This window comes from Equus przewalskii, unplaced genomic scaffold (assembly GCF_037783145.1).
Source record: "Equus przewalskii isolate Varuska unplaced genomic scaffold, EquPr2 ChrUn-13, whole genome shotgun sequence".
NCBI lineage: Eukaryota > Metazoa > Chordata > Mammalia > Perissodactyla > Equidae > Equus > Equus przewalskii.
The window spans coordinates 899,634-925,612 of record NW_027228750.1 but is presented as its reverse complement, the minus strand read 5'-3'; the positions used below and the strand labels follow the sequence as shown (position 1 = coordinate 925,612).

The window sequence follows — 25,979 nt, the reverse complement described above, 5'->3', positions numbered from 1 at the left end:
CATCACTTCAGCATGGACCCTAGCCATTAAGGCAAGAAAGTCCTTCTCATGGGCTGGGATCGAAATGCCTCTTTGCACCAGCTGGAGTCTGAAAAGTCACTGGTGTCATGATGAGCAGGGAGGGTCCATGGGCATATGACCTGTGTGGTCACACAGGGCCCCGGGCCTGGCTTAAGGCTCTGCTACAGGGCCCCATGTTTCATTTTGCACTTAGCCTTGCAAATTATGCATCCAGTCCTGATTATGAGAATTTCTTCCAGCAGTAGGCAACACAACTCTCACTTAATCATAGGCATATGGGGGAGGCTCCCTGTCTCCTCCAGGGGAGACCAAAGTGCTGTGGAGTTCAAATTTTAGAGTTAAAAAAGGCCCTAGAGACTCCAGCTTTTACCTGTGGGCTCCTTCCCTTCCCCCATTCCACAAACAAGAAAACTGAGGCCCGAAAATTGATGTGACTTTCCCAAGGTCACTCAACCACTCAGTAGTGCAGTTAGGCTAGAACCCAGAGCTCGCCACTCTGCCGCTCAAGAACACACTAGAATCCCCATGGTGAAGAAAGGGGAAAGTTTGTAGGAGGGGGCCCAAGGCCAAGAGACACAGACTTTGAGGAGAAGCACAGTGCATGCAGCAGGGAAAACTGTGTTACAGCTTCCACATCTTTCGCCATCCCCTGAATGCATTCCAGCCACACCGAGCTTCCTCCACGGCCGCTCCCGCCTGCAACGCATTCCTGTTCCCTTGGCATCCTTCCCTCTGCCAACGCCTCCTCATGCTTCACGCAGCACCTCCCTCAAGAAGTCTCCAGTCTTCCAGGGGTCGGTGAAGTGTCCCTCCACTAGGCACCTGTCACAGTCCAGGGTGGTTGCTTATTAACTCATCTGTCTCCTCAGCTAGACTGTGGACTCTGGGAGGGCACCACGGGGACCCTGTACCGACAACCTGTGCACAGCTGTATCCCTATGTCTGACCCAGACCGAACACTCCATCAATACTTATGGAAGGAGGGAAGGAAGACGACGTTCTTAAAGAAAAGGACTCTGGACCAGAATAAACAGGATTTTAGGGAGTGGAGTGAAGGTTGTCCAAGTACAAGTGTCCCCTAAGGGAGACAAAGTTGGACTCCACAGCCACCTGTAATGGTGACCTAATATTTGCAGCCCTGAGAGTGCAGTGCTGGAAGCGGGTAGGGGAAGGCATGGCCTCCTGGAAGCCGAGAAGGCACAGAGCCAGGGGGCTGCCCCACCAACGTATTTGTGAAAGAAAAAATAGGGATAAGAGAGAACTTTTGGAAAGAGGGCACAGGGCAGGCTTACCCAGCACACCAGCTGCCTGAGCCTTCTGTGGAGCACATACAGCCCTGACCCTCCCACTCAGCTATGGAATGCGGGTCCTGCATGAACAGAGACAGGCAGGCGCTTCACAGTACAGGAACAAAAGTGTATGTGTGTCGGGGGGTGCTGCTGAGGAAGGGGGATAGGGAGGGAAAAAGAGAAGAATATTCTCTCATTTTAGAAGCAGACAGTTTCCACAAATAAGAGTGAAAACTCTGGGTTCTCTTTCAATTTTGCCCTCAATGTAAGGCAAATTCCTTTGCTTTCCTGGGTCTGTTTACTTACCTGCAAAATGAAGGTAGTGGGCCATTTCTAAGATCCCAGGGATACTGGGCAGCTGTAAGTTGGTGCGTATCCTCTGGCACCTCCATACTTCTGCAGCTAGCCTTCATGTAACACAGCCCTCCCTTCGGGTATTTGTTTGTTTATGTGAAGCCAAAGCTGAGAAAGTGGTTTCCTAGCCCTTTCCCAGCTCTCTTGGCACCTGCACCTCATCTATCAAGGAGCATATTACCCTTCTAGTTGTGGAGTACCAAGGCCGTAGACCAAGGAGGAGCCCACCAGGTATCAGTCCCCTCTCTCGTCTGAAATCCCATGAAGGCTGACCTGCAGACGCCAATGCAGATTTAGACAAGTTCTTGTGTCATTCTTGCATTAACCTATGGATGTTTCCCAGGTAGGTTTTAAGTTCTTTGACAATCACTAGACATTAGAGTGGAGAGTCAATAGAGGTAGTATCTCCTGAAGAGGAAACAGAGGCCCAGAAAAATCTGAGCCTGGCTCAAGATGGCAGCCAGTGAACGCCAAGCTCTGTCCTCATCCTTCCCAGCACAGCACACCTCAGAGAGACGGCAGGACTGGTTCCTCCTTTCTTCCTCTGTCCCTGGGAAAGTGCAGGCTGTGGCCTTTCCCCCATCCCATCCTCTCATCCCCCTGCCTCAGGAGCTGGAAATCCGAGAGGATGCAGTCCACATGCAAGCAACTGCCTCTCTTCTCCTTCTAGGCTCCTAGGACCTATGATACAACACAACCACTCTGAGACCGCCTTGCTTCCTAACATCTGTACAGCCCCTCAGCCTTCCAGGAATCTTCACATTTGTTATTTTGTTTGATCTTCTCCCCACACCTCACACCTGCATCCTTCCACTGGACAGACGAGGCCAAGATCAAGTCTACCTATAGTGCCCAGCCTAGGCTGCTGCAGCGTTGGACAGTGGCTGTCTGAGTCCAGCGGCCTCTGGCTGTGAAGCATGTCCATGACCCCTACCACGTCCATAAACTTCAACCCAGAGAGCCGCAGAGCTGCTTCAGCCGAAGTCTTGAGATGGTCCTTGTCTACCAAAGTCCCATTTTTACTTAGACACTTCCTAACAGTAGACCTGACATAAGAACGTCTATCCAGATCCCTTAGCAGCCCCTGGCTTCATCAGCCTCTCCAAGGTCACACACTGACCCTTTCCCCCACCCACCAAAGCCAAATAAGGTGGACACTGCCTTATTTGCAGTAGTGATGACCCTGACTTATCGTCAACCAAGTCCTCAGCAGAGAATCTGCTTCACCCTGAGCCTTCGCTGAAGGTACCATCTTGCCCAAGCATAACGTTTGAAGTCTTGGTATTAAGAAATTCTTCCTTTTTCCCTCCCTCCTCCTCCCACCAGGGGCCAAATGCCAAAAGTCATACTTAGAATTTGCAAAACAATTCACCAAAAGGAAGCTGGGTTTGATGTTAGGCAGGAGACAAAATCAGCCTTCACCTTCGCCCTCCTGGAGTGTTAGATTATGTGAGCTTCTCCACCTCTTTCAAACCTGTACCCCCAGCATCAAGCACTACCCTAGGACATGGGCACTCAGCACGTTGACGCAGTGAACTTATTGGGGTTTCAGCTCCTAATGAACCACAGCCTTGGGGCACGGGGGAGACTGCCCATACACAGGAAATGTGTACGGGATATTATGGGAGCATGTCTGTAGAAGAACCACTCCAGCCCTCGAGGTCAGGGAAGGCATCTCAGGGGAGTATCTTCTGTGAATAGATGACCGCATCGAACTGCTTCCAATGAATCCCTGGTCTCCAGTAACTGGTGACATCTGAAACCTACCAATCCTTTCACTTAGGATGAAACACCTCCAAATACAGGTTTGGAAATGCCAGCTTGAGCACTGCCCATACACCGGTACCTTTTTTCAACCTTCCTAAGCACAGGGCAACTTGGTGTGTGAAATACCTTGCCACCCACCTCTTCAGTTTCCAAAGCTGAGCATCTCTGGCTGCTGGATGAGGCAGGTCACTGGATAAATGCAGAGAGGGCTGTGAACAGTGGCCTGGATCTCACTGGGGCAGTTGGAAATTGAAAACCATTGGAATGTGCTTTGGGTTAGCAGAGGTGACCTTGAAAACACAGGCGGGCACCAGGGAACCACAATCAGCAGACTCGAGGCTCTGACTGGGAAACAGAAACCTGGAGCCCATCAACAGTCTGTTCAAGCTGGAGACCTGATAGGTCTTTCCCTCCAGGGGCAAAAATTAGGAAACAACTTGATTGCCAAGGGCAGCTGAGAAAAGAAGTAATGCATGGAATTTTGCTTTGTTAAATGAGCCAACACAGGGAATAAAGATCATAAGAAAGGGAAGGCAGGCAGTCTATGATTGGTGAAGGCAAGAAGGACCAGCAGCAGCCTGCGATGCCCATCTGACATTATCTATGAACAGCGAAGACAGGCTCTTTCCCTGGCCCTTATCTTTAACTCTTTGGGGAAGGCGTGTGTCAGAGGTAGGCCTACCAAGAGCAGACAGGCAGCAAAGCCCACCGCATCCGACACATGCCCTGTGTAACCCTTAGCAGAGGAGAGGATTTGAGGCTTATGAGTTTTACTTACTGTAATCCTAAGAAAGAAAGCAGGTGCCTAATTGATCCTACAGACTTCTCAACCCTGCATGCCCATTACAATCACCTGGGAAGCCTTTGTATAATTACTTTGTATATATACTTTGTATAATGTACTTGACCTTACCCCAGACCAATTAATCAATCTCCAGAACAGTTTTTTGGGTTTGGGGGGTGTTTTTTGTTTGTTTTTTTTTTTTCAAAGCTCTCCAGGTAATCCCACTGTGCAGTTAAGATTAAATTAAGAAAATCTCTGTTTTAAACTAATCAAGCCTGGAGAATTCCAAGTTGACCAGATACTGTTTCTCTAACACACAGGTGGACAGAGGCCTGCTCTGTACTGAGAAAGGAAGTAATGCATGGAATTTTGCTTTGTTAAATGAGCCAAAACAGGGAATGAAGATCCGAAAAAAGGAAAGGAAAGTAGTCTGACTGGTGAAGCAGCCTGTAGTGCCCATCTGGCATTATCTATGAACAGTGAAGACAGGCACTTTCCCTGCTTCAGGCTGAGCGTCCCTTCCCAGTGTGGCCCAGAAGACCAGGTTTACTGCTACGTCCCCATAGGGCACTGAACAAGTACTTCGATCACTTGGTTTAATATGGTTTTCCAGGTGACACCTACAGTCTTCCCAGGTACCAGGAGCCAGACCAATGTTTGCTTCAAGCCGGAAGAGTCAGGCTTGGGGAGGAATGTTGAAACCACAGAACTACCTGCCTCCTTCCAGGACTAGGACCCAGCATTTGCTGGCCCTCCCCGGCGGGGAAAGGGCTCGTGGACATTCACACAAGGAGGTGGCTGTGGTCATTTAAAGAAAATAAGGTGTTTTTCAGGCTTCCTCTTTTCTCTTTCTTGTGAATCCCTCCTTACAAACTTCGGTCTCGTTGTTTCCTGAGGTTGGGCAGAGACTAGCTAAAAGATACTTGGAGCAAAGGCCAGTCTAGCCGATAAGTTCTGTTCAGTATTATCAGTAGCAATTAAGTTACATTTCTGAGAGCTGGGGGAAAGAAAATACTTTATGTGATTCGGGAATACATTTTTTTATAGATTAGAAATGAGACTTAAGACTGCCTCCCTTCTCCACAGCTACCCTCCCCTTGCCCACAGCCAAACTTCCCCACAGATTGATTCTTGCAAGGAACAAAGACACAGATCTTTGGAAATTAATACCAATGGTATAACAGTAACACATTCCCAACACCTCAAACCACATTAGTGCAAAGTGCTGTGCTGAATTACTGGTCAACATGGGCAGACGGTTTGGACATTAGCCAGTTCCTGGATGATCTAGGATCCAACTGAACGTTCTAACAGAAGTTAGCAAACTTTTTCTGTAAAGATCCAGACAGTAAATATCTTAGGATGGGCCATGTTGCCCCTGTCACTCAACCTTGCCGTTGCAGTGTGAAAGCAGCCATAGACAAAACGTAAGCACGGCTGTACTGGTATGACTGTATTCCAATAAAATTTTATTTACAAAAAGACGCAGTCTGGATTTGGTAGTTTGCTGATCCCTTTCTACCAGAACATTTCTTCCATAGATTGAACTGAATGACATTTAATGGGTGACAAATAAAGAAGAAAGAATGACATGGTAAAAGACGGATATGGATTTAATGACAAATATTCCATATTGGTTGCTGAACAGCAGAATGCTGTCCAAGGAACCATCATTAAATAAAACCACCTGAAAATAAGGCAATTCTCACATACACAATCACACACTCACACAAGACCTGTTACTTTTAGGATCATTAAATTATTCACTATTTTAACAAATAGCTGTAAAATAACATTACAGAGAAGGAAAATGTGCACAAACTTCAGAGACACAGTTCAGATTGTCTATGAACACACGTTCTTAATTTGTACTTTTTCACGTATGTACAGCCTCTTGATCTTGAAGAGACCACATGGCTCAAGGGGTTAACTTCTCATCTTCTCCTTCCAACTCAGAGCTCAAGATTTAATCTAGTCAAGCTGCTCCAGGTTTTGCTCAGTAAAGGGCAGCCTGAACTTGACCAAACTCCCTACGAAACAAATGATACACTTGCCTCCACCATCATTAATAAGCTGGTAGAAGGAGTCTTCAGATTAACATTTTCAAGGGTGAACCACAGTTCACAGGATTTGCTGAAGAAATACTATTATTCTAAAACCAGACACGAGAAATGACCTCCTGAATGCATTTCACCTCACTTAATGCAGGTATGTTCCCTGAAGAATTCTAAGAAAAGTGGAATCACATTTTAAATGCACCATGAGAGTTGGGTGTTGGTGGTTCGACTGTTTTTTTCTGCTAAAGGATTTGCTCAGAGAAGGGATACTTAAGTACTAGCTGACTCTCTTATCTATAGTCATAGAAAGAACGAGAGAGGTCAATGAAATCCAGAGTTCCACTGCCAGTAAATTATCGTACATTAGCTTCAATCTCCTCTACCCGTTGAACTCTTTCTCAAAAGCTGCTGATAGGCAATGTTTGATGCAGACAAGACTGTGCAATAGTATAATGGCAGCAAAAAGCCAAATAACTCATAAAGTGGATAATCAACCCATGAATAATCAAAAGTTGGATGAGATTTCATAGGCACAGACTTGAGAAAACTTAAAACAGCTGGAAGAGGTAGATGTGCGTTTAAAAAACCACAAAGGAATAAGATTACCTACAAATTGGCTATATTATTTCCAGGTGAGTCTTATACACTTGGTATTCAGACTACAAGAGTCAGAATAAATAATGGACACTTGCCTTGCTCGAATTACTCTCGACTAAATGAAAATAAAAAAGAATTAGTGTCTTCCCCAACTATCCATATTTTGAAAACCTATTTGATTTGTGAGTAACAATAACTGATTAAGAGGGCAAGATCAACAGGCATTATATAAGCCCCAAATTCTCAGGATTTTTTTCAAAAGTGTTTTTATAACAACAAAAACATGCTTTCCTACAGTCCCCAAAGAGGTTATTTGCTAGAATACAACTAAGTGATCAAGTATAAATTACCAGCATCCACAGAAAGTTTGCTAAAACTGTAAAAACAAGCTTGTAGTTTTTTTTTTTCCTTCAAGTGTGTCCAACAGCTTGTGAAGATGCTTCCATGGAAAGTACAGGAAAACAAACGCTAGTGAAGAAAATAGTACTGCTTTCCACAACTCTAACTTCTAAAGGCTAACCTACAGAAGGGATTTTCAGCACAAGTAACTGAAATCTATACAAGAGTCATCTAACTACAGCCCCCTACGAGAAATGGAACATATTCAGGACACTCTAATTACATGACAAAGACCAGCTTTGTCAACAAGGACATCTTTGGCCCTTCTAGACTAGCCTTAAGTTTTCCATCAAGCATAAAAATTTTCAGTGTCCTTATTTTACTATATAAATCATAACAGGTAAATCTTCCTAGCAGCTGAGCTGGAGAGCACAAAAGGTCAGACCACACCGCTCCACACCGTCATCACCTCTCTTCAGAACAGCCTGCCACACCCCTGTCCCCAGGCCTCCCCTAAGACAGGGTTCATAATACTGATCCACCTCACAAAGATGTGAGAAACAACTAACAATCATTAAAAAGCATAAAGCACTTTGCAAATATAAAAGTGCTATTTTGGCATTTATATAACCACCAGAAAACATTCATTGCTTGTGCTATTTGGCAATTTTGCATTTACACCTCTCCTTGCTTGTACCTTCCTTGTGTAAGCCTTGAGCTTTCTACTGTGACTCCCTATATGAGAAAAAGAAATTCTACTCAGACTGGAGCCCATCTGGATATGGGTGGAGGTGAGAGTTCAATTATCTCGTCCATTACTACAGAGGGGGAGGGGTACACAGATCTGCAGTGAAGGCAAATGAGACAAAGGAGCTTTGCACCCCAACGTGTCAACATTTGCTTTCCTGGATTTTCACATAAGGCCAGTGAAACACCGAGCTAGCAGACTTTTGCAGCGGGTCACTGGGGCAACTGCTCATGGTGTCAGGTTCATTTGAAACAAACATCAAGCTGACCTGGGAAAGGGAAAGCCACACACAGCTGGGACTGTCCCATTTCCCTGCACTTAAAAGATCACAAGGGAGACCTGAAAGAAATACGGGGCCTGGCACACACACCTGACACCGGGGGCAGGGGGATGGTCATCCACAGAGACCACCTTGACCCAGCCCGAAGCTAGAGTGTTTTATAGAAAGTAGCAAAAGACCATGAGTAGGACGAGGATTTCCCAGGAGATCTGAGAAGCAGTTATGAATGAACTTCTAAACTTCAGAAGTTTAGAAATGCCCTAGAAATGAGGGGGTGTCGCTCTTCTGCCCAGTCTCCCCTGGATGCCTCAAAATAGTAGCTATCTATGGCTCAGAGAAAAGAAGGGAAGAGTATACAAAATGTCCTCTCCTATCGGATTGACAAGGTTCCCTTACTTTAGCAGGACTATAGCCGATGTGGGGGGGATAGAGCTAACAGTGGCTTAACACCTGGTGGGACCAGGATAAAAGTATTCATACCGACTTTTTATCTTACCCCATAACCCTTACTCCAGCCACACCTCTCCTCTGATTCCCACAGGCCATCGCAGCCCAACCTACTCTATTGCCTGACATCTTGTCCCCTACCCTCCCCACTAAAGCCCCTTCCTCAAGGTCCTCAAAGTGTCTGCTCCTCCATGCCCCTCACCCCTCTGCCGTGTATTTGAAGAACTCACCACGCTCAAGCACATCTCCCAAATGTTTTTTCATTGAGGAGGCGGCAGGCGAAATACAGCACCCCAACTCCTCCGACTCAACCCTCCCCTTCAAGACCCCCTACCACCAAAAGGCTCCCCAATCACTCTCAGATTGTCCCTCCCGCCCATTCCCCGTCTCCATAGTTTGTCCCCAAGACATCTACTCCCCACATGCTCCCAAGAGGGCAGAACCCTCGGGCCCAGCCCTAGCACAGGTGCAGCTTCTGGTGCTGCGCGAGGTGCGTCTTGTAGCGGAAGCCCTTGCCACAGCCGGCGCATTTGTGCGGCTTGTTGCCGGTGTGGATGCGGCGGTGGCGGATGAGGTGCGAGCTCTGGATGAAGCTTTTGCCACACTCGATGCATGTGTAGGGCTTCTCGCCCGTGTGCGTGCGCTGGTGCTGCGTGAGCGTGGAGAAGTCGCTGAAGCGCTTCTCGCACTGGCCGCAGCGGAAGGGCTTCTCGCCCGTGTGCACCCGCAAGTGGTTCACGAGGTGCGAGTTGCGCCCGAAGCCCTTGCCGCACTCGCGGCACACGTAGGGCCGCTCGCCCGAGTGCGTGCGCTTGTGCGTGAAGAGGTGCGAGCTGACACTGAAGGTCTCGCCGCACTCGGAGCACATGTAGGGCTTCTCGCCCGTGTGCACCCGCTGGTGCTTCACCAGGTCCGAGCGCCAGCTGAAGCGCTTGCCGCACTCGCCGCAGCCGTGCGGCTTCTCGCCGGTGTGGATGCGCTGGTGGTTAGCCAGGTGCGAGCGGCGCACGAAGCCCTTGCCGCACTCGCCGCAGGCGAAGGGCCGCAGCGCCGCCGCTCCCGCGCCGCTGGCCGCCGCGTGCGCGCGCCGGTGGCTCAGCAGGTGCGAGCTGAGGCTGAAGGCCTCGCCGCACTCGGGGCACGGGTAGGGCTTCTCGCCCGTGTGCAGGCGCCGGTGCTTGAGCAGGTCGGCGCGCCAGCTGAAGCTCTTGCCGCAGTCGGCGCACAGGTTGGGCCGCTCGCCCGTGTGCAGGCGCAGGTGGTTGGTCAGGTAGGTGTTGCGGCTGAAGCCCTTGCCGCACTCCCCGCAGCGGAAGGGCTTCTCGCGCGGGGGCCGGGCCAGCGCAGGCCCCGCCCCGAAGCCCCCCGCCACGCCCACGCCCATCATGCCCACCACCGCGCCGCAGTCGCCCGCGAACCCAAAGGGCTCCAGGCTGGCCGCGGCGGCCGCCTCCGCCAGACAGTGAATGCGCTGGTGCTGCAGGAAGGCGGCGCCCGGGCTGAAGCTCTCCCCGCAGTCGGGGCAGATGGTGGGCGCGTCCATGATGCTGGCCATCAGGCTGTCGAGCTCCCCGAGGTCCACGGCCATGGGGTGGTGCAGCCGGCGAAAGCGGCGGTGCGCGGGCTTGTCGCCCCGGTGCCGAGTGCCCAGAGACAGATGCCGCCTCCAAGGAAGCACGGCAGGGGACGGCTGCGCTGCTTCCTCCTCTAGCCGGTTCTCCCCAGCACTCTCCTCCTTCTCTTCAGGGGGGCTCCGGGATATGCTGTCGGACTCGGACAGTCCTGGGAACATCGCCATCTCAGCTACGCCAGGTTGGTCATCCTCTTCCTCGGGGAGAGCCCCTTCTTCCTCACTCAGCAGCCCGTCTGCAACAGAAAAGGCGGCAGTGGGGGTGACTATATTTGACGCTCACAAGGTCAACCCAGGAGAAGCCAGTCTCAGTAAGAGCGTGGGCCACGGAGTAATCTCTGCTGTCTGGTGCTCTCAATCTCTTTCCAAGGTCCCCACGATTCCTTCCCACCTGGTGCTTCCCCGGGAAAACCTGAGGATCAGCGTGCTCCGCGCTCCAAAACCTGCGGAAAGCTCACTCACCTGCCCCTTAACACTCCAGTTCTTCGGGCACCTGTCTCTGGGCCTAGGCCCCACCCACGGTACCTGAGGCTCCGCTCAGCAGAGCCATCTGAAGACCCCCTGCATCAGACGGTTAAGTCTGGGCCAGGTGGGACTCCGTGGGATCTCGGAAGACATTTGCTCACTCTCAGAGCTACCAATGCCTTTCAGGGCCCTGGCCTCAAAAGACAAGTCCACTCCAGCCAAACACAAGAAAAGACCACCTGGCCTAACCAGGCCCTACACTAATGTGATTGGTCAGTCTGGAACAGCTTAAGGTGGAACAACAAACGAAACACACCCCAACTTAGGGGCTTTACTGTGTAAGGGGGGTAGGGGTAGCGCTGTGTAGGGAAAAAGAGGAAGCCGGCCCAGCTTAGAGGCTGATCCAGAACACACACCTGCCTGTCTCTGGCTGCTTATCCCCAAGCAGAGGGCACTCTAGAGAGTTACTGAGATAAGAAAGACCACGTGCTTGTGTGCACTGCAGGGGAGGGCAGCAGGGAGTCAGATGTGTCACATGGGAAGGAACGTAACCTCACAGTCCTGGCCATAAAGTATTTCAGCTCATTTCTGTCCCCAAGGCATGTGCAGAGAAGGATAAAGCAACAAATGTCTGAAGGTGGATGGAGGCCAAGCATTTACTCTTTCCAGGTCAGGAATAGCAAGGGTTTTAGTGGAGGCCTTGGGCACTCTTGGTATTAGCCACATGAACCTGGGCAAGTCACTGACTACTGAGTTTCCTTATCCTCAAAGGGAGATGCTGACTGTACCGGGAAACATCTGGATACCTTGTCTGCTCAGCACTACGCTAAGTCAGCCTTTATGTACAGCAACTCATCTAACTCGCCCAATACCCGGATGAGGCAGGTTCTGATATTACCTGTGCTCCCTCCTGTGTTGTTACAAGTGTTCATTTATAGCGCTATTCTGTATACTGTAAAGTGCTGTGCCAGTGAGTTACCCTCTTCACCCATGTTTACCAGCCAAGCCCACCTCAGACTGGACCGAAGGAAAGGATGTTCCTCAGGCTTAAGGTGGTATGCAGTCTGCTTAAAAGTCTCCTCTACAGAGCTCCCTCACCAAGAATCCTGCCCTCTGGTTATAACTCTACAGGAGCTAGAAATAAATGTGAGTGGGGCAACATCCATGGAAATTCCAGCTCTCTCCTCACCTGTGCAGATGTCAGACACTAGTTCCCTCTCCTCTGAGTCCTCTCTTAGAGCTTCATCTTCTGGGCTGGAGGCCATCTCCTGCTCTGGGTGGCCTTCTCTCTTGTCTGCGTCCTGTGGATTAGAGCCTGTTCCGCTTTCTTCTGGGTCCTCTTCCCTGTCTTCCAAGTTCTCAAAATCGGAGCCCATCCCTGTGTCTGCTGAGTCCTGGGCTTCACACAAGCCCTGTTTGTCTTCTTGTTCCATCCGGGAAGAACACGACAAGGGAGGTGACCAGGGATGCCTGCTCCAGACAAAACACAGATAAAGGTCACATCAGTCTGGCTTTGATTTCCATGAAAATAAGTGGCACAATCCAATAAAATGTACAGCATTCCAAGCCCCAGATGGCAAATCTCTGCTCCACCTCACATTTTAAGGTAAAATAGACTGAGCGCAAAGGAGGTTGGTCTGGGTGGTGGAGAAACAGTGGCAATTCATTCTAAGGCTACATGCCAACAACTCTCACTGGCCTACAGTTTGATCCACTTCCATCTATGAAGTGCGTTATTCTGTTAACATGGCTTTCCAGCTTTATCAGTGGGGTAACAATGGTATTCCCATTTTACAGCTAAGAAAACTTAAAGCTCAAAAAGAAGGCCCTGCTGGCCTGTGGCTAACTTGTAAGCAGTAAAGAGGGGATAAACCAATTGTACTACCTCAGAGTTCCATGTGTTCCTCACTCTTATTAAAGCTTGCTCTCCGCTAAATGTATACAATTTTTATTTGTCATTTATACCTCAATAAAGCTGGGGAGTAGGTGTGGGAGGAAAAAGCTTGCTCTCCTCGAGCCCACAGCAATCTTGTGCAGATTTTAGCTAATTATGAGTGGGCCTCTAAAGAGAAGAAAAGGAGATTGAAGACACAAGAATAAGAGAAGCATCAGTATACTGACTTCTTACTAAGACCGTGTCACCAGCAGCAGCACCAACGTGGCTTTGTGGTGAGGGTCTGCTGCTTTCCTGTGAGCAGTGAGTCAGGATAATTCAAGCTTTCGGAGGGCAGCTGAGGCTGGGTGGAGGAGATGTAGGGACCCTCTATATTAGAAACCGTCTCTACAGCCTTCTTACATATTTTGCCTTATTATAGCCTTGAATCGTAGAAAGCACTTAACAGGAACATACCCCTGGCATAATCGGTAACCCCTCTAAAGAACAGGCCAAGATGTGAATTGTAGGGAGAAAATGACATCAGAATCCTAAACCTTTTGTAGATATCAAGTTTACATTTCAAATTTAAAGGGGCCCCTGCCAAGACTGAGCAATGGAGCCAAAAATAATTTACTTCTGCCATCCATCACTCCTACAGCTTTAGCTCAAGGCAGCAAAGCAGTTTATAGGTCAAGGATCTTGGACCAAGACTTTGAAGTGTCCAGCTCTCTCTCTGCCTCTGAAGCCCCGAACAGGACTTGCAAGAATATGTCTGAGCAAGATGCCCCTTCCTTGGCTGGGAGTTTTTCCTGCCTCTGTAGAGAGGACTTCCCCGGGGGCAGCCCTGGGGCAGCCCTGGCTCTGCAGAGACTTCGGGGTGGAAAGCAGGAGTTACAGGCAACAGCCATTCCTGCTGGCCAGGCCAGCCTTTCTCTAGAGCCCAGGGCAAGTCAATTAACCTCTCATTGTTTCAGAGTCCTCATCAGTGCAAGGAGGATAATGCTACATAACCTGTCTCACAGGGAGGGTGTCACAAGGAAACATTAAAAAGCACTTTGAAAAATACAGTGGAGAGGAACTGATACTCTGAGTTTTACAAACGGGGAAGACATATTATTTCTCTTTTTAATGTGGAATACATACATTATTTCTCTTTTTAAGTCCTGATGCCATTCCAGCACACCTCAAAGACATGCCAGCCCCTCTGTAATTTTGGCAGACTAACCAGCCTAAGCGGCATATCATATCCTTTCTCCGAGATGATGATGTACTCCCTAGATTAGAGTGAAAAATCAAGCCTGTCCCTTAAACGTCATAGGAAAACGGCTGTGTCTGAGGCTGGTCACTCAATAGTGTCCTGGAATGCAGCTAAGTTCCTTTAGCGTGTATACTGTTTGCTAGGTTTCAAACAGGATTAGGCTGAAGGAGAAAAATCCCCTTAAAGCCATAAACCTTTTAAGAGCTCTATCCCACAAGGGATTATTGACCTCAAGTCCCTTCTACCCATCACTCTTGCCTCCTGCAGCTCAGACTCTGTGGACAAGTACATCCCTCGAGTCTTCATATGTAATACACCCTGAAGGTGGGGGATGGAGAGGTAAGAGTAGAGTTTTCAAACATGTACCTACTGGTTTACTAGTGGCTAAAAGCAGTGCAGGTGTGGAGGGGAATGAAGGGGTACCTAATCAATGGTTTCTGCCAATCTATGACCAGCAAGAAGAATTTTACATCTTTAAGTGAAGGAATCAATTGTGTCACCAGAAACTCATAAAACTAAAATGGCAGGGTATGGTGCCCAGAAGGGTACAGAAGAGTCTGCGGCTCTCCACACTGAAGGGTGGGGTTTAGGGGTTCACTCTCGGAAGCAGAGACCAGGGTTTTACCTGTAAGCCCTTGTAAAGACAGCATCTCAGACACAGCAAAAACAGAACTAGAGGACTTTCTGATAGGTGATTTCTTGGGAACCAAGAGATAATTCATACCAGAGATATCAAACAAGGAAACATGGTTTTTCTAGATTTAAGAGGGGAGAGGAGGAAAGAGGCAGAGTCTGAGCTCCCCACTTAGGGCTGGCATATGCAAGTCACAAGTGCTGCCACTCAGAATTAAGGAGGTTCTGGGCTCCCCAAGAGAACATGTCTAGATCCTTATTCAAACCAGGAGAAGGAGGATTAGGTATGCTCTGAAAAAAGCGGGACGCTTCTGTCACCTAGAGAGACACCATTCAGAGCACAACATCTACTCAAGTTTGTTTAAAAATGCATTATGTTAGTGCAAAACTGGAAATCTGCGTGCCCCACAATATGGACTCAGTTCCATTCAGCCATCACATCATGGGGTTCCGGGTAGCTATCGAGTAACAGAGAAGGCTATTTAGAGGTAAGGAAAGGTAGTCACGATATATTATTAGATGAAAACTAGCTGGTTTAAAAATAATCTCATCTTGTTTATTAGTATGTGCACACTAGCATATATATTTACACATGTATACACAGGTTCAGAGAGGAAAACCAGAAGATTGCTAAATTGTTAAACATCTCTTGGCCACTTCTGGGGGCTTTGCATCACTTAATCTTACCAATAACCCAGTGAAGCAGGGTATTATTTTCAACTTCAGAGAGGAGGAAATAGGCAGAGGTTAGGCGACTAGTTCAAGGTCATACCAATCCTAAGTGGCGGGCAGCGATTACACCCCTGCAGTTAGCTCAAGTGCCCACATTCTTAACCAGAGCTGCTGTGCTGTGTGGAGAGAGGACTTTTCCTTTTTGTGCACATCTGTATTTTCTACCATAAAGTTGTATTTTTCTCAGCAAAAAAGCCAACTTTGTTTTTAATGTGATAAAATACATTAAAGGGAAACCTATGCTTATTCTAGAAGCAACAAAAAGGAAGAGAAGGACAGGAGTTGTGATTATCTCAACCTGGAAGACTTAATTTTCAGAACCGCTAGCTAGACACTGTGGTGTCACTGGAGTGTCAGTCCACAGATATCTAGGCACATTTTGTTCCAACTCCTTTCCCACTCATTCTCAAAATAAAAACAAGCACCATGTTTTCTCAGGCAAGGCCAGGGCTGGATAACGAGTGGGCGGCAGGGCACTGTGATAGCTTTGTGGCTAGACTGACCTGGGTTCATATCCTCTGCTCTTCGTCAGCTACTTTACCTTGTGCAAGCGACTTAACCTTGGTGAACCTCATATTCTGCATCCATAAAAACAAGGATGCTGCCACCTACCATGTAAGATTAATGTTGATAAAAGCAGCTGGCACATAGGAGAGACACAATAAATGGTAGCTATAATATTATGGAACTTATGCCAACCTCTTAATTTAAAAAATACACACACCCCCCTTCAAATTGGAGGTCACCTCCTCACAGCTATATTCACCGAGAATGGCCTTTGGCAGGTACAAGCAGAGCTTCCACTGGCCTGGTCTCTAAAGGCCTTTTAATGAACAGCCCACCATATGGAGACAGGAACCAGGAATGGGCTAGCAGCTTAGGGGAGCCGGGGTGAGCCAGAAAGGTTCAGTTCCAGATTGGTTTGGAGACGTTGATAACCCCCATCCTGTACAGAGAAAGTGTAAGTCGAAAGCCGAATGAGGGGCATGCTTCAACCCTGACTTACACCATCTGTAAGGGAGCTCTTCTCCCCACAGTAAGAGGGAAGAGAAGTTTAAGGGGAAAAAAACAACAAACAGAGGTAATGGTGGGAGCAGTCAGGCAAAGATTAATTCTGCATCTAGTTCTAATCATTGACCTAGCGGTAATGGGGCAGAGGCCTGGTTTGGGGCTACCACAGACCCTGCGCAATGTGACTTGGAGTAATTATTTGCCCCCTCTGGGTTTCCGTTCAGTGAGGAGGCTGGGTTTGAATGTGCCTGAGTCCTCTTCCAGTGCATCACATGTCAAGCAGGAGAGTTAATCCAGGGAGGCACCACTGTCAATTTCATCAGCCATTTTCAGCTCTGGCTTGTTTACCACCTCCCACAGCAAGTGTTAACTCCCCAAACACCCACGCCACTACCACAAAACCTTTCTCTTGGATGCAGATCACTTCACCGTGGCATGAGCCAACTTTGCCAAGACTGCTCCAATCCTAGTTTTTAGAACTTGCAATATTTTCATGTCCCTTCCCTCCTACCCAAACCCCCCAACTCAAAAAAGAGTAATGTCTATTACCCTATAAAGTCACTAGGAAAATGCTCAAGTGCCTTCTGGACAAACTCAACCTCATTTGAAAGACGAATAATCGAATCAGTTTGAAGATACTGCTACAGAGAGGAAGTAAATGTGATAAAGTATGTTGAAGGAAGAAGAGAGGGAGAGAAGTGGGGGAAGGGGAAGAGAAGCCAGAAGCAGAAGCAGAATTAGAATTTGACCTGAGTTTATTGGCAGCTCTCCCAATGGCCCCCTCTGGGGCTACCTGCAAAACCTATCCCTTTGGAAGAGCAAGAGCCCCACCACTTTATGGATTCAACCTCATTTCCTGAGAAGGGGTTGGGGCAGAGGAGCACACACCTCTCCCCAACCTTCCTAAAAGATAAACCATCCGCGCGGCATTTTGCACAGGACCCCACACTGGCATGCCACCTTCTGGCCAGAATCGGGGTGGAGTGAGGAGGCACAGGCCCCTGCTGGGAGGCGGTCTCACTGGCACGACCAAGGCTGCCCGTGAGCAGACCGTCTCCTCTGACTCCAGTAATTCCCCGAGGTAACACGGAAGCTCGCCCGCCCTGTTTTACGTGGGAGGAAAACCGACGCTCAGCAAGTTGAGCGCCGTGCGAAGAGCTCCCAGATAGAGTCAGGACTCAACCCAGCGTCTCTCGGCTCCTTGCCACGGCCTTTCCCCCTTCGCCTAGCTCCTGGGGAGGAGCGCGTCCCCCCGCAGCCCCGGGGCAGGCAGTATGGCGGAGCTCAGGGCAGACCTCTCCCCACCCCTCCCCCGGCGGCGCGGGGAGTCTTGTGCCACGGCCACTGCCAGGTGGCCCGGAGCCAGGTGGCGGGGCTGTCCTGTCAGGGGAAGGAAGCAGCCAGGCGGCCGGCTAGGAGCGGCTCCCCCTCGGTCCCCTCCGGGCTGCAGCTCCTTTCTGTCTTCTTCTCCTCGGCAGCTCCCTTCCTTACCTCGCCACAGGCGGTGGCTGAGACCCCGCCTGCCGCCCCGCAGCATCCGAGGCGTCCTGCCTCCACTTCCCACGCCCCCTGCGCACCACTCTCTCCCAAGGGAGGCCTTCCATAGCAGAGTCCAGGCAGGGACGCCTGACTGGGTAGAATGCTGGAAAAACAATTTAAGTCTGCGGTTCAAAAGGCTGAACTCATGACCATAGCTGGGGTCTAATCAGGGATTCCAGGGGGTTAATCATTTGTCAGTCTTCAGCACCAACTGAGTAAACAGTCAACTAGCCTCTCAGGGATCTGGCCATCAGGGTCCTGCCTCCCCACCGGTGAGCCTGTGGTCAGACAGAAGCCAAAGGGCAGAGAAATCCACCTCACAGTATTTGCAGGGGAGACCTCCAGGGAGCAAGGAGAATGTGTCCACATCCAAAGGGTGCAATTGACTCCCCCAGTCACACACCCAGACTGTCCAACCCCAAATGCCAGCCTCCCAAGGGGCAGACTGCTGCATGAGGTGAACATTAATTTCAGACAGAGAAAACCAAAAGATTACTGTAGCCAAGTATTGACCACTCTCCAGACAGGAGAAGCTAAAATAATACGGTTTCCTCCTTGTGGTTACTGCTTTTTCACCTGGAGAGGGAAGCCCAAGTTGAAGAAAGAGAAAGGCTCAAACCAAAGCAATGGAAAAATCAATTTACACTCCCATCGGCCAGAGCTAGTCTGAGACTCCTTCTAATCTCTATGGTCAAGAATAGCACAAGAGTCCTTGGGGTCAGGCATTTCCTGTCTATTGCTTGGGCTGGGGCCCCTCGGTGTGGCCAGAGGGCCTCAGCTTGTCACAGCTGCCAAGCCTTCCCACCACCCCACTCCTCCCGCACAAAATAAGTATTATTGCAATGCTGGGACAGGCTCTAAGTGCCCTCAAAGTTAGACTATCTGCCCTCAGATGAGACGGCACAAAAGCTAAAGGTTTTCATGCAGGCATTTACTCGTCCATATTTTACATTTAACTGATTAGAATGTTCTACCTGATGCACAGAGAATCCTGTTCATGATTTTTTTCTCCGCTGTGTTTGGCATTGTACCACTACCACCACCTATAAACATCCTCAGCTTCTTTTCTTATCTAGCACCTGGCCAGTCCTCAGAAGAATCACCTCCAGATAGCTCCTCAGCAGCGACTCAAGTGCTCAACGTTTGTATTTCATGGAATCATGGACTTGGAAAGCCCTTAGCTCAGACTCCTTCAACAGACAGGAAACTGAGGCCCAGAGAGGGAAAATGACCAGGTCAGAGACCAAAACGCAGTTTGCCCGAAGAGTTATGGCCAGAATCTCAATTTTCTGATGGCCTCTCCAGTGATCTTTCCATCTCTTTAGTATAAAACACTACTTCCAAAACAGCCAGCCCAAAAAACAAAAAACAGCCAGCCAGATAAATCTGGGGCATATACCTTTTTTTTTTTTTTTTTGGTCAGGGTTTTCCAGAGGAACAAAACCTATAGGATGTGTATATATAAAAAGAGTTATTATCAGGAATTGGCTCATGTGATTATGGATGCTGGTGAGTCCAAAATCTGCAGGGTGGGCCAGCATAGAAGAGCTGATGCTGCAAGTCCAGTCCAAAGGCTGTCTGCTGGAGAATTCCTCCTTGGTCAGAGAAATCAGTCTTTTTGTTCTATTCAGGCCTTCAACTGATTGGATGTGGCCCACCCCTATTATGGAGTTCAATCTGTTTTACTCAAAGTTCACCAATTTAAATGTTAATCTCATCCAAAACCTCTGTCACAGAAGCACCTAGAATAATGTTTGACCAAATATCTCTGTATCTACTGGCCCAGCCAAGTTGATACATAAAATTAACCATCACACACTGTAGCTAAAAAAACAGCTGCAATAATTCCATCATATGCCAAAATTTACCCATAAAACATCCTATTTTTCATAAAAACCATTACTATATACAGATAGTTGAATGGGGACTCAGGCGTATGCACTGTAGAGGACGGCAGGGAAGAATCAAAATTAATATTAATTAAAGATCTACACAGACACATGCGTGTGTGCAGGCACACACCCCCACTGCAGAAAGAGATGCAATTTAATAATCCATTTCACTAAAGGATGAAAGGGAAAACAGACTTAGAATGCACATGGGGTATATGTGGGATATAGGAGCTGTTAACAAACAGCTTTGTTCTGCGAGAGTTAATGCTGGAATCCCATGTTAAGGTTACCAGATGGGGCCAGGTGACCTCAGGAAGTCTTTTTCCAACCCAGATGATTCTGTGATCACCCTTCCACTGGAATGAACAGTCCTCAAGAGAATGTTCATCACAGCAAACAGGGAGAGAGGAGTGCTGGGACCAAAGGGTTCGAGGCATACATTCAGTTGCCCTAGTTTCCCACTGAAGATTCAACAGGAAAAACTGCTCTTCTAATTCTCGGCCCAAAATAACTGTTTGGCATTGTTGATGAAGAACGGCTGGTGTGTCCCAGCCCAGTTCATTTCAGCAGTGGGTAAGTGACACCTCTGTATATAATCTGCCAAGGTGTTTTCCAACAAAGAGAAAGCAAGAATAAAAATGTAGAGATGTCACCTGATGCCTCAATTTTCCTGCCTCATTAAATTTTAAACTCATAGCTAGATTGTTTTCAGCATAAAGTAAAACATTTATATACACTTAAAAGCACCTTTTTAAAAATTACCTTCTTGTCTTACTCTTATTTCCTTAAAAATAACAGATTATCCAAAAAAGCCACATCATAGGAAACTATAAGAGACATGATCCAGTTTCTTCACAACAATGACAAAAATGGGAAGAAAAAAAAGAAAGGAGGGAAACCTATAAGTCAAAAAACTTGAGATGTATCAACCAGCCTCAATGTATAGACTTTATCTGAATCCCAATTCAAAAATAAATTACAAGACAGTTGGGGAATTGTGAATGCTGACCACATATTTGATATTAACAAACTTCATTTTTAACGTGTTGGTCCCGAGATTAAGTTTATAAAGAGTTCTTGTATCTTTAAGAGATACATATTGAAATATTTACAGGTGAAATGGTATGCCTGGAATTTGCTTCGTTTGATATTATATGTCTGGAATTCCAGGACAAAGAGGAGTGGGCAGGGATACAGATGAACAAAGATGGCCACATATTGATCACTGTTGAAGTTGGGTGGTGGTATATGTGGTTTTATTACACTATTCTGTCTCCTTCTGTATTTGCTAGAAAACCTACTAATAAAAAGATTTAAAATGGAAAACATAACAAAGTATTTTTTCCTGAAATTTAAGGTTGATTATATTCATTTAAATTCCGAGCAGACCATAATCAAATGTCAGTGACTTCCACAAAAGGATTAGCCTGCTTTTACAAAAGTATGCCAAATCAGGAGTGATTATAGTGCTTAATATTGAATAGAGCCCTGGGAGAACTGAGGGGAGAGGCAGGGGGGTAAAGAGACTAAAGAAACTTAAGTTTGATGATTTTGAGTCATTTTTGTCTTTTTATGAAACAGAGAAATAGCTGTTATGTCCAAAATAGAATCCGAATCCAGTTTCCACTTTCATCTACTTTTATATTTCCAAAGAACCCAAAGAAGGCTGCTGCCACAGCGTGTGCTTGTTTATGTCCACCATTAGTGCAGCAACTCTACACTCAAGACCAAGGGGAAACAAACCCAGCTGGGGTTCCTGGAGGTCGTGACAACTCAACCTGGAGGTCCTCTTGCAGAGGAACTGTATCCCCAAGAAAGTCAAACTAATGAAATGACATGAGTGTCCAACAGATTAAGCACAGTGATAATTGGTCATCCCCAGAATGATCTTCTAAGGGGGTGAAAAATGTAAGCGTGAATGTAGATGAAAAGGAAGATAATACACCAACAACTTATGAAAATACGATCTCCTTGAGATGAACCCTAGCAGGAACAGAATTACTTTGCTAGTCAAAACTGAGAACTTTTAAATTCAGGTAGTGCCCTTCTCAGAGAAGCTCTGAGGATGCCATCCAAATTTACTCACACCACATTACAACAAGAGCAGCTCTAGAAGGGATCATGCTCCCACTTTATGCTGGAAACCAAAAGCTCGCAGATATTTTCCATTTTAGCCAAGGGTGCATGGTAAGTCTATGGTGCACAGAACCAGTCACAGGACACAGCTTTCATCCGGGAAGTGATGCATCTGCCTCAAGAGGGAGATAATAGTGTCCACGGCTCATTCACAGCTTGAACACCATGGTTCCTAAATCATTCATCAGGCTCAAGCTGTCTGGGTTCCTTACGCCCCTTTTACCTCCAGTTCCTAGCATTTCCTGTAGAGAGCAGCCATACTATACAAACTTATAAAGAGAATAATAGTATTTTTCTTGGGCATGGGTTCTTAGTTTGAGGGCCTTCACGGTCCAAGAACTGCCTGAAACCTTATGTGGATATGTCTGTTGAAATTTTCTTCTGATGCGAAGGCCCAGAGCTTTCCCTTGGACTCTGAAGAGATTCACGGCACAAAAACGAACCAAAGAAAAACCCTATTATAAACCTCCGCTACAGAGGACTCATGCTACATTCCTTATCATAGCATTTCAGAAATCATCCAGAGTGGTTTTAGGGGAGGGGGATAAGAGCAATTTCAACACTACATGCCATGAGATCTTTTGGCAGGCTGGAGAAGAGAAGATACTGACAGTAGCACAGACGAAAATCTCAGTAAATTTCAAATAGAGGATGGAGCAGAATGAAAGACCTGGCAAACGCAACCTGCCTGATCCAGTTTGCTGATCTCATCTAGCACCCTATTTTACAGATGAGTCAGCCAACAGAGACCCAGAAAGGTTAAGTGAATTACTCATAAATACACCAGTTAAAGGCAGACACAAGCCTAAATCACTGGCATCTCAACTTTTGTTCCAATCTCCCTTCTACTCAACCCAACATAGCCTACGGCACTTGCCTAAAACATTCACTCTGGCAATTTGGGCCTCCCAGCATCATCAGTTCACCTGCTTTTCACTTCCTAATCACTTGCCTTATGTGGCAGGTGCACTAAGAGGGAGCTGAGTTGCTCTTCATGCCTCTAACATGCCTTTCCCGGATGTAGCTAATTTATGCAAGTTTGACCCCAAGTTTACGGCTCCCATCAGCTGCTTTCTTGGGCAGTGAGTCAAAGCACATTAGTCAAGCCCCAACCTACACAGGACACAAAATGCTTTGTTAGTTAATCCTTCTCTTCTCAAAGAAAAAAGAATTAAAATCTGGCCGAAGTCACCAACTCATTCCTAACAAATCTTCAATCTTAGCAAGTCATCCTGCCTGCAAATCATAACACAGAAATACTCAGGTGAAGAAGGGGATTCTGGGAGTAACACAAAACTCCGCAATATTAGTATCCCCAGTTAACACTTACCAGTGAGTAAAGAAGTGCACCACCCATGTTCATCCAACATGACCCATTACTACTAACACCGTTTCTCAGATTCACCCTCTTTTCTATTACATCTTTTTGCTTCTGCTTTAATAGCTTTGCATTCTCTGTGTGGGCGGTGGTGCAGAGATGCGCCAGGGGGGAGGGGTAGGCCATCTACAAGCTAAATGTTACTGTAGAGACTATATCCACAGATGAGAGACTCTCACAATTTTTTTGTGTGTGGAACACTTCTTTAAACGATTCCTCATTTTACAGATAAGGAAAATGAGGACTAGAGAAGATAAATGCCTTGTATGAATCCACAAAGGTAGTGAGCTGGGGACACAATTGGGACCACCTTTGACATGACCCAATTCCTTTAAAATACGGTCTCCCCTGCACCGGACTGTCTCCCCATCAGCTCTGTCATATTTATGGGTTTAGTGCTCTGGCTTTAATGACAGCATCTCACTGGCGCTACCTTCTTTCCTCCCATTTCTCTTGTTCTCTTCCAGACTCTTCCTGATTTTTTTTCTATTGTGATTTTAATTATTTTTCCTCTAAAAAAACTTAAAAAATGTTCTTCAAACTTAACTTCATGTGACCCTCAGAAATGGTCTTGATTTAACAGGTTTGGGATTATTTCCTTTTTTTTTTCTCAGAGAAAACAGACATCTCGTTGGCTAGAAAAAGGCAGTCATTCGAATTAGCATAGACTTAATGGAGTGTTATGGTAAACAATGAATAAGTCCAATCCCTTGGTACAGCATTTGAAAGAAAAGTCATCATAAAAGAGAGAGACACAGAGAAAAAAGAAAACCCATGAAGCATCAACCTGAAGAATCTTTAAGGACATTTTTCCACTCAAACTATGAAATTCTCTCATTAAAAGGGGAGACTTTTTCTTCTGCAGTATCATTTTTGAAACGCTTAAAACAAACTATCAAATTATATTACATTTCCTTCTGCAGTGCTAGTTTTTGGCCAAACGCACCTTACAGGCTACTGGGAAAGGAGGAATAGGTGTCAGCGAGCCCTGATACATTCTAACATCACCACCACACACATCATCTTGCCAGTGAACCCCACGCCTCCCAGGTGTGAGCCATGTCAGCAGACAGTATTAACTGCTAACATTTAGTGAGTTGGGCTCACATCAATATCTGCTATAATTGTCAATCTTCCAAATCCAGTGTCTCTTCTCCTTTGATCTCACCATCAACACTGTAAAGTGCTTGGTATATAATAAGGATTCAGTAAATGACTGCAGAAAATACTACTGAGATGATCTCCTTAGAAATTCTCTCCTTCCTTAGCACCTGCGATACCTCACTGTCCTAGTCCTCCTTGTACTCCACTTGCCACCCTGTCTCCTCTTCTTAACTCCTAAAACAGGTCAACCTTCAAAGTTCTTGTTTACATTTTCTTCTGCCTCTCTCCTCAACCATTTTGCCCCCTCCTCCAATTTTAAATAAACACCTCCTCTGTCCAGAGATCTCACAACTTTGAACCTCTTGCCCCAAGCCCTGACCTGCACTCTAGGTCCACATTTCTAGTGATGCATCAAGCATTACAACTGAGGAGCTCTAATGCCCCTCTGGTCCTGAAGGGCTGCCCCGCATATCACATGGGACAAAGGACAGGAGGCAGCTGAAACAGGGGGGAAAGCACGCGTTAAGGCTTCAGCAGACTTGGCTTCAAGTAGAAGTTTGCGACTTACACACTGCATGCTCCTCCAACAGTTATTCACCTCTGAGCCTTAGTTTCTTCATCTACACAGTGGGAAAAAGCGAGCTACCTTAAAAGGTTGTTGTAAAGACTAAATGAATTTCCATTTGTAACTATCTGGCCCTAGTCATACTGAAAAACATTAGTTCTCTTCCCAAATGTTTGTTACAAATCAGCTCCTCCTGAAAGTGCCCATTTCTGTTAATGCTGCTCTGTTCTTACTCATCAGGCATAAAACCCTGGAGTCAACTTTGACACCCCCCCCCTCTTTCAATCAAATCAGTTACTAAATCCTTCCTTTTACTTCTCTCCTTTTTCCCTTGCCACTATCACTGCAGTGGACACTCTTAGCAGTTACAGGCACCTACATATCACCTGCGGATCAATCTTAAAACATAGTTGCCATTCCATTTATTCTCTTGCTCAGAAACCCCTAATTGACTCTGCCAGTTTCCAGGAAAGTGCAAACTCCAAGTCCTCAACAACATAGCCCAAGGCTCTCTTACCTCTCCCTGACCTCCGTGGCTAACCCCAGCCAGAAAAGGTTGCTCTAAACCCCCCAGAAGGCATCCTATGTTTTTTCTCTCTTGCCAGGAGCTCCCCCTCTTGAAACAGCATGATGCAGCCTCTCCTTTCCTTGAGGGAAGCAATACCTGCAGTGATGAAAGAGCCAGACCACCTGTGTGCATCCAGTCTCTAGCTGTGTAACCTAGGCAGGTTGCTCAACCTCTTTGAGCCTTGGTGGTTCCATCTATAAAATGGGGAAAACAGCTGGATCTACTCTAGGATGACTAAGTGCTCAGAAAGAATTATTATTATTTCACTTTGTACAACTCTTTAAGGTACTTTTCCGTATTTTATTCTGCTTCATATTCATTTTTAAAATATAATCATAGTTAGAATAATTTGTAGCTTACTGTTTGCTCTCTCCCTTCCTACCACCTCTCAACTGTAAGCTCCACCTCTCAACTGTAAGCTCCTGCTGGGAACATATTGTTTTATTCACTTTGGTGATTCCTCCCATAATGAGCCCTCAAATAGTTCTTGAAATGGATAAAATTAGGTG

General features: G+C 47.0%; 1 protein-coding gene across 6 annotated transcripts in view; it reads right to left on the bottom strand.

Annotated features, from left to right (window-relative positions):
- Window positions 1–5,663: 5,663 nt before the first annotated feature.
- Window positions 5,664–25,979, bottom strand: part of ZNF697 (zinc finger protein 697) — a 33,779-nt gene continuing 13,463 nt past the window's right edge. For 5 of the 6 annotated variants that reach the window (XM_070607724.1, XM_070607725.1, XM_070607728.1 and 2 more), the window contains 2 exons: window positions 11,968–12,248; window positions 5,664–10,549 (listed from right to left, as the gene is read on the bottom strand). In XM_070607724.1, the coding sequence (XP_070463825.1) occupies window positions 9,141–10,549; window positions 11,968–12,211 (1,653 nt within the window). In that variant the 5' untranslated portion in view covers window positions 12,212–12,248 and the 3' untranslated portion in view covers window positions 5,664–9,140. Of the gene's footprint in view, window positions 10,550–11,967; window positions 12,249–17,779; window positions 18,005–25,979 lie in introns of those variants that run through there. The other variant, XM_070607723.1, reaches the window with a different exon arrangement.